The sequence below is a fragment of the Oncorhynchus tshawytscha genome, linkage group LG16 (assembly GCF_018296145.1).
Source record: "Oncorhynchus tshawytscha isolate Ot180627B linkage group LG16, Otsh_v2.0, whole genome shotgun sequence".
NCBI classification, from domain to species: domain Eukaryota; kingdom Metazoa; phylum Chordata; class Actinopteri; order Salmoniformes; family Salmonidae; genus Oncorhynchus; species Oncorhynchus tshawytscha.
This window is the reverse complement of record NC_056444.1, coordinates 16,732,106-16,740,756: the sequence shown is the minus strand read 5'-3', so window position 1 is coordinate 16,740,756 and position 8,651 is coordinate 16,732,106. Positions and strand designations below refer to the sequence as shown.

The following is an 8,651-nucleotide window of genomic DNA, read 5'->3' as shown; positions in this document are numbered from 1 at the left end:
ATGGGAAAATGTATGTTTCATTGGGGGGTTGGAAAACCCCCCGAAAATAAGGTCTGTGGTAAACACAGGCTTAGGAGATCTCAAAACACTGAATATACCAAACATTAAGAACACCTTCCTAATATTGAGTTGCAACTCACCCTTTGCCTTCAGAACAGCCTCAATTCACCTGGACATGGACCATACAAGGTGTCAAAAGCGTTCCACAGGGATGCTGGCCCATGTTGACTCCAATGCTTCCCACAGTTCTGTCAAGTTGGAAGGATGTCTTTTTGGTGGTGGACCACTGTCGATACACATGGGAAACTGTTGAGCATGAAAAACCCAGCAGCGTTGCAGTTCTTGACTCAAACCGGTGCACCTGGCACCCACAACCATACCCCATTCAAAGGCACTTAAATCTTTCATCTTGCTCATTCACCCTCTGAATGGCACACATACACAATCCGTCACAATTGTCTCAAGGCTTAAAATTCATTCTTTAACCTGTCTCCTCCCCTTCATCTACACTGATTGAAGTGGATTTAACAAGTGACATCAATAAGGAATTATAGCCTTCACCTGGTCAGTCTATGACATGGAAAAAGCAGGTGTTCTTGATGTTTTGTACACAGTGTACATTTTGTACTGAGATAATCTTCATCAGCAGACGTCACTTTTTGTGGATTTTGAAGCACTTATGTAATCAAAACAAGCACATAAAGCACACGAAGGCTTCATAATTCATGAATGCCTTGTTAACTGGCTGATATTATCTCATAGAACAAAACGTATAAGATTCCCTAAGCCTGTGTTAACCTCAGACCTTATTTTCAGCGTTGATCAAAAAACGCCATTCTTTCCCCATTCATTTCCCCCCATGGGAATGGCTGAACAAACCAGAGGTAACTCATTTACATATTTGAGCTCTATTCCCCCTGGCTATAATGGCATAGTCACTGCTCTCTGGAAAAAGCTCCACTCCTTCCTCCCTCCTTCCTCCTTCCTCACTCTATTCTACTCTCAACACTAGCCCTGCAACCTCCACAACACAGCATAATTATAGCATAGTGCACACCTGAGATGATAAAATAAATATAGTCTGTTGAATTACTAGTTGATACATTGATTTGTGGCTAAAAGATCAAAAAGCAGTTTAAACAGCTACATAATCACTCAACATGTTGGAATACAAAAATAGGAATCCTTTGTTACAGTAGCTGTCTATGTTTTTCTTGGACTGAACATTAAAGAGAGCGGGAAGGCTTTAGAAACTGATCATGGTACTATCATATCATTATTCTAATATTTGGGGAAAAATGTGCTTTTGGGGACATTGTAGACTTTCTTGCTTCCTCGAAGTTAGCTAATATGCAATTAGATTACACAATATCAATTGCAGCAAATCAACTGTTGCTTTTATTTCCCTATTTTGTGCCATTGGTTCCAATGAGTCCACAATGTCAACTAAAGCCCCCCAACTATCTCCAAATATTTCCCCATTGACCTTCATATAGATTTTGTTTTGGTTGTGACACCCCAATCTGTTGGCAACTTCGTAGAATTGCAACATCTAGTGGCAATGTAATTATGTTCTAGGTAAAACACTACCATCTAGTGGAATAAACATGTAATGCATGTTGTGAATTATTGAGGTGGACTACTTGAATGTGGATGGTCCCCTAAACCTGTTTTCTGGTGACATAAAGGAGCTGCGACAGAAGTCAAGGGGGCTAATGTACAGTAATATTCCTACCTTTAGCTTTCCCTGAAGGCCCTCTGCCTGTGCCTGTGCTTCCTGCACCCTGACCTAGTTTTGGGGAAGTTCTCTGGATGGGCAGAGGCCAGCAGCTTGTGAGATCTGTTTCCTGAGATGCTTCCTGCTTTTCTGTGGAGTCATCTCATCTGTTCAAGACAAGATTCACTCTTCCCAGCGAGAGCGTTGAGAAATTGCCACACATACATAACATTTTTTTCGGCCCGTGCAAACTACCTTGCAAAAGTTGGAGTCAGAGTTGACATGTACTTGCAAATTATGTCATTGGTTGTAGCTATTAATGTCAGCATTCCGTGAGAATCAAATCTTCTCACGACAGCCACGAGTCCATCTTCTTTGGCATAATAAAAAAATAAAAAATAAAAATATATATCATATATATCTATATATATATCATCTTTTTAATTTTATATATATATATATATATATATATATATATATATATATATATATATATATATATATATATATATATATATATATATATAAAATCTTTGGCATCGCCTCGTTGCCGGGCAACCCTGGGAGAGGGACTGTCTAGTTGCAAAGCATGTTGGGTACCGTAGTCCTCTAACCCTGCTGCGCGCTGCAACTTCTTCGATACTCCACACATTCAGGTAGGATAATTTTCTCGTTTCATTAAGTGTACTAGTGTATATTAGTTTAGAGACAAATTATTATAGTCAGTGTTGTCATGTTTGAGGATGTAGTTTTTTGGTGGGTCAAGGGCAAAAGGCAGACATTCTGCTGTCAACTTTGACAGAAATATGCTCATTGGCTAAACCAGGAAGTTGACTGGAAGAAAGCTAGCGTTACAAGTTCCAGATGTACCTGTGATTTAAATGTAGAATTCACAATTAAAAAGTTTGCTAAATAAAAAAACTATCTAATTGAACAGTTTTCTTTGCCAGGCTGCCTGCAATGGATCAGTATACATGGTGATGGAATTCCCCACAACGCCAGACCTAGGTAGAGGGTGTGTTCCCTTGTCCGTGCACACCGGTGTAGTTTGAAACACACACTGTTCCGCAATTTAACTACCAATCTGCTTGAATAACTTCTAAGATGAAGTAATGATTGTTCCAATCCTTCCTGACAGAAGACCCAGGCCCAGTGGGGCCTCCAGGGGGGCAGAAGCAGCCTGTGAAGTCCCACCTGCTGGCCTCCAGAGAGCTCCTGGTGGCCTCCCTGTATAACCTGGCTCCCCTGCTGGACAGGACCCTGGCATCCGGCCTGCTCTCCCAGGAGAACTACTTTGAGGTGGGGGCAGAGAGGACCCCTCAGGGCCGGGCACGCAGGCTGCTGGAGGTTGTCCAGGCTGAGATGGACGAGGCTGGGGCCAGAGGCTTCATGGAGTGCCTCGGGAGATGCAAGCAGCACTACCCGCGCCTCCGAGCCTGGCTCAGAACTGATGCAGGTATGGAAGGCCAAGTGTGTGAACACATGATGAATGTGTATGAATATAGTTACCTAATTTCATCTTCCACATGCAAACTTGAGTCTTAAGACAATATTTGATGTATTTTGTTTCCCTCACAGATATTCAGCGTGGACCCACAGGTATGGTAATGCAGAGGACCTCTTTCTGAAAGGGTCAGACTGTTGGTATGCATAGGTGTTTTAATCATCTGGCATTGGTCATCTCCTATCTGATTCAGTGTTGTGTTGTATTGTTTGGCTTCCCCAGAGCGTCAACTGCAGGCCCAGCTCAGTGTCCTGTGTGGCCGGTTGGGGTTCTCTGTCCTGCCAGTCTCCCTGGAGCTGTTCTCTAATGGCACCCTAACTCAGTTTGAACTGGACCAGGTCCAGGCAGCGCCCACATCTTACCAGCAGACCCACCAGCTCCTGTCCGTCTGTCTGTCCAAGGGAGAGAGGGCCTGCTGTAGCTTCTACCAGGCACTGGGCAGCGAAGACCCACAGCTGGCCTCAGACATCAGTGGTGACATGTTATTAACTTGTTATAACAAGTTTATTACTTTTTAATTCTGTCTCGTGTTTTGTGTCTGTATTTCAGTCAGTGGGCTGGTAGAGGCTCTGCCTGATATCTCTGGTCAGTGGTCATGAAGTTTATATCACCTCTGTGGCAGTGGAGGATCCTGGGGTGTGTAGTACTCCTGTGGAAGTGAAGGATGATGGGTTATGTAGTACTCACACTGCAGTTGAGACCAGACAGACTGATGGGGAAGGTCTGTCTCTCCCAGACACCCACATACTCTCGGGTAAAGGTCACACCAGTTAACTACCATTATAACACAAGCAGATCAGTAGCAGAAGATAGATTCAGATTGAAAATAAAATAAACAATTGACAGTGACAACCTGTGTCACCTCCTCCTCCTTCTCAGATGTGCTCCAGCAGGTGCTGTCCCTGCTGGCTGTGGCTCCAGGTGAGGGGGCCAGGCTGAATGTGTGTGAGCTGGGGGTGGCAGTGGGTCTACCCAGGAGGACCGTCAGAGAGTGCCTGTTGGAGGAGGTTGAGGTGGGGGACATCGTTCAGCTCAGGGCCCTGGTCACCCTCTTCCTCAGTAAGACCCAGGATGCCTCTAGGCTGCTAAACAGGGTGGCAGAGTGCACAGCACAGCGTAGGTCTCACTACTTACTTATTTGTCTATTTGTATCAGGTACTTCTCTATCTACCTATCAGTAACTGTTTTGTTGCTTTTAGGGGTGCTGCTCTCTGAGAGGGGATGTATGTTACTGAAGCTGCTGTCTGTGGCTGAGGCCTTTCTCCGCACTGGGGACCACCTGCAAGCTGGGGACCACCTCTGTACTGTGGACCACCACCTGCGAGCTGGGGACCACATAGACAAAGTGTGGAACATCTTTAGCTTGGTCCTGTGGGACAGCATGGCAGAGGCTCTGGAGGATCCTGGGGCTGCAGTGGAATCATTGTGGGAACCTAGGGATGCTGTCCGTCTGTTACGAGACAGTGAGAGAGTGGAGACAGAGCTTCTCCAGGAGTTGGAGGAATGTTGGGCAGACGGGGGAACTGAGAGCCTGTTACAGAGTGTTACAGTACTAGCTCAGTTGCTACGTGATCTCCACCCTCTTCAGGACAGTCTGCGCCTCTCCCCTCCTGAAGAGGGGGCTGTGTACCCCTGCCGCTCTCGCAGACTCCATAGAGTCACCCGTTTCCAGGGCCTGCCTGCACGGGTCATCCGCAAAGCACTGGGACACGGAGCTCCCTCCAAACACCCAGTCCCAGCTGGTCTCCCCATCCAGTACAGAGATCTCTGCCTCTGCATCACACGTCTGCTGGACAGGGTGCACCCACAAGAAAGCACTACCTCCATAGATCTCTCCCAGGCTCCTATTGCTACCATCAGCCAGCACATCTGCTCAACCCTGGCCCGGCCGGCGTTCGGCCCCCAGAGCTTTGATGCTGGTGTGAGACACAGGGTTCTGTCTGTGGTAAAGTATGACCCGGTCAGGTGGAGCCTGCTTAACTTACAGGAGCTGCATAAAGACACTCTGTTGGGTCTGGAGAGCTACCTGAAGCCAGGGGAGCATCACAGCTTCCAGCTTGTCCCAGAGAAAGTACGGATCTTCGGAGGGCCAGAGATACGCTGGGGAGAAAGGGTCAGGGGCCCAGTCGCCATCGACAATGGGATAGAGGAAGTCCTCCAATTTGTCACCTCCGAGCCAGCCTCCTTTCTTATCAGTGTTAGCTGCCGCGGCTATGACAGGGGCCAGTACTTTGAGGTACACGAGCCGCAGTGTGTGCGTGTGTCTGGACTGCAGGAGCAGGGGGTGGGCGAGGTGCAAGGTTTAGGGGGGACAGTGTTGGTTTTGGCAGTAGAGGGCGAGACAGTGTGGATGAGAGAGGAGAGGCAGGGGAGGGCGTGCGGGACAGAGCTGGAGCAGGTGTCTCAGAGACACTCTGCCACACTACAGGACGGGGGCTGCTGCTTCAGGGTCACGACCCCAGGGACACGTTGCCAGGTCAAGTTCATCTACAAGACAAGGAGGATCTCTGCTGTGGCCGAGAGGGACTGTGAAGTTTTCTAAAACCCTATTCGCACGGGACTAGTATTATTATGGAACGTAGGTCATGTAATTATTGCCCCAGCATGTCCGTTTTACCCCATGGACGATTTGCACGGGACTAGTATTATTATGGAACGTAGGTCATGTAATTATTGCCCCAGCATGTCCGGTTTACCCCATGGACGATTTGGACGGGACTAGTTTTACCAAACTGCCCCTGTAAATGTTATTTTTTTCTCATTCAAAATGTGACGTTATGCCTGGAGGCTCTACTATGGGCATGATGGTCTTCAGTTCAGAGAAAGTCATAATAATAATGCATATCAGTAAGAACCATGAACTGTAACCTACACAGACACTTAATTACCTGACGGATCTGGCAATTTATCTTTTCATTGGCACAATATCATCCACTTCATTTAAAAGATAAGTTTGACTCTTTGAAAGTTGATTTGTGAAGGAAAAAAACAGTTCATTCATCTGTAGTCTACGTGCATATAATTTTGTTTTACGCATCAATTTGTTCCCAAATTCTTACCCACACTGGGCGCAGTACCTGTTTAACTCAAAACACACGGATGACAATTCACACGGGATTAGTATTATCAGAGTAGGTTTTAGGGGCTGGGATAACAACCTTCCTGCCAAGTAAAAATAACTGACATGGCAGATTCGGACAGGACTAAAATGACAGATGTGGTGAGTTGCGCTTGTGCACATAATTACATTACCTGAGTTCCCCCGGTAAAACTAATCCCATCCGAAATGGGCTGAAGTCTCACTTGGTGGGATTTAATACCAGAAGCAACAAGCTGGTATTCATGCATAGATTATGGCACCCACATGATTGAAAAAGGTTCTTCAGCACCAGAACCAGAAAGCTGTCTTCACATGTACAGCATGATGAGGTGTGGCGGACTCCAATGTTATTAAATCCCAGCTATAGAGCGAGACATAGACCGTGTTCATTTTCTCACTCACAATCCTTGTTCAGTTATTTATCTATCAACCTACACAGCAGCATTATGTTTTCTATTTTTGTCCAACAATGCACAGTACCTTAGCTGATATAGTTCAATCATAATGTAATTAAAAAATTAAATAGAAACCTTGCACCCGACTTTTCCTACGAGCACCGACTTCGCTGATAACTGAGGAAATGTACTTAAGACTGTGATATGTGGTTGTCCCGCCTAGCTACAGTTGAAGTCGGAAGTTTACATAAACTGAGTTTAAATGTATTTGGCTAAGGTGTTTCACAATTCCTGACATTTAATCCTAGTAAAAAAAATCCCTGTTTTAGGTCAGTTAGGATCACCACTTTATTTTAAGAATGTGAAATGTCAGAATAATAGTAGAGAGAATGATTTATTGCAGCTTTTATTTCTTTCATCACATTCCCAGTGGGTCAGAAGTTTACATATACTCAATTAATATTTGGTAGCATTGCCTTTAAATTGTTTAACTTGGGTCAAACATTTCGGGTAGCCTTCCACAAGCTTCCCACAATAAGTCGGGTGAATTTTGGCCCATTCCTCCTGACAGAGCTGGTGTAACTGAGTCAGGTTTGTAGGCCTTGTTGCTTGCACACACCTTTTCAGTTCTGCTCACAAATTTTATATAGGATTGAGGTCCGGGCTTTGTGATGGCCACTCCAATACCTTGACTTTGTTGTCCTTAAGCCATTTTGCCACAACTTTGGAAGTATGCTTGGGGTCATTGTCCATTTGAAAGACCCATTTGTGACCAAGCTTTAACTACTGATGTCTTGAGATGTTGCTTCAATATATCCACATAATTTTCCTCCCTCATGAGGCCATCGATTTTGTGAAGTGCACCAGTCCCTCCTGCAGCAAAGCAGCCCCACAACATAATGCTGCCACCCCCATGCTTCACAGTTGGGATGGTGTTCTTTAACTCGCAAGCCTCCCCCTTTTTCCTCCAAACATAACGATGGTCATTATGGCCAAACAGTTCTATTTGTGTTTCATCAGACCAGAGGACATTTTTCCAAAAAGTGCGATCTTTGTCCCCATGTGCAGTTGCAAACCGTAGTCTGGCTTTTTTATGGTGGTTTTGGAGCAGTGGCTTCTTCCTTGCTGAGCGGCCTTTCAGGTTATGGTGATATAGGACTCGTTTTACTGTGGATATACTTTTGTACCGGTTTCCTCCAGAATCTTCACAGTCCTTTGCTGTTGTTCTGGGATTGAGTTGCACTTTTCGCACCAAAGTATGTTCATCTCTAGGAGACAGAATGCGTCTCCTTCCTGAGCGGTATGATGGCTGCGTGGTCCCATGGTGTTTATACTTGCATACTATTGTTTGTACAGATGAACATGGTACCTTCAGGCGTTTGGAAATTGCTCCCAAGGATGAACCAGACTTGTGGTCTGTCTACAATTTTTTTTTCTGAGATCTTCGCTGATTTTTTGATTTTCCCATGATGTAAAGCAAAGAGGCACTGAGTTTGAAGGTAGGCCTTGAAATACATCCACAGGTACACATCCAAACGTTGTCAATTAGCCTATCAGAAGCTTCTAAAGCCATGACATCATTTTCTGGAATTTTCCAAGCTGTTTAAAGTCAACTTAGTGCATGTAAACTTCTGACCCACTGGAATTGTGATACAGTGAATTATAAGTGAAATAATCTGTCTGTAAACAATTGTTGGAAAAATTACTTGTCATGCACAAAGTAGATAACCGACTTGCCAAAACTATAGTTTGTTCACAAGACATTTGTGGAGTGGTTGAAAAATGAGTTTTAATGACTCCAACCTAAGTGAATGTAAACTTTTGACTGTACCTTAAGATGAATACACTGACTGTTATTCTCTCTGGATAAGAGCGTCTGTTAAATTACAAAAACATAAATGTATTCATATTCATACACCAGTTATTTAAAAAGCC

At 44.8% G+C, this 8,651-nt stretch overlaps 1 protein-coding gene across 8 annotated transcripts; it reads left to right on the top strand.

Annotated features, from left to right (window-relative positions):
- The first annotated feature begins 2,283 nt into the window (after positions 1-2,283).
- LOC112215413 lies at positions 2,284-6,850 on the top strand. Of its 8 annotated transcripts, XM_024374431.2 has the most exons (9): positions 2,284-2,373; positions 2,668-2,725; positions 2,856-3,173; positions 3,296-3,316; positions 3,444-3,695; positions 3,844-3,975; positions 4,101-4,337; positions 4,421-5,808; positions 5,888-6,850. In XM_024374431.2, the coding sequence occupies exons 2-8, from the start codon at positions 2,692-2,694 to the stop codon at positions 5,761-5,763; spliced, it is 2,337 nt and encodes a 778-aa protein (XP_024230199.2). In that variant the 5' UTR covers positions 2,284-2,373; positions 2,668-2,691; the 3' UTR covers positions 5,764-5,808; positions 5,888-6,850. The 8 variants fall into 8 exon arrangements, with proteins under 8 accessions (XP_024230199.2, XP_024230200.2, XP_024230198.2 ...); XM_024374432.2 differs by having other exon boundaries at positions 2,859-3,173; positions 4,421-6,850; XM_024374430.2 differs by having other exon boundaries at positions 4,421-6,850.
- The last annotated feature ends 1,801 nt before the right edge of the window (positions 6,851-8,651 follow it).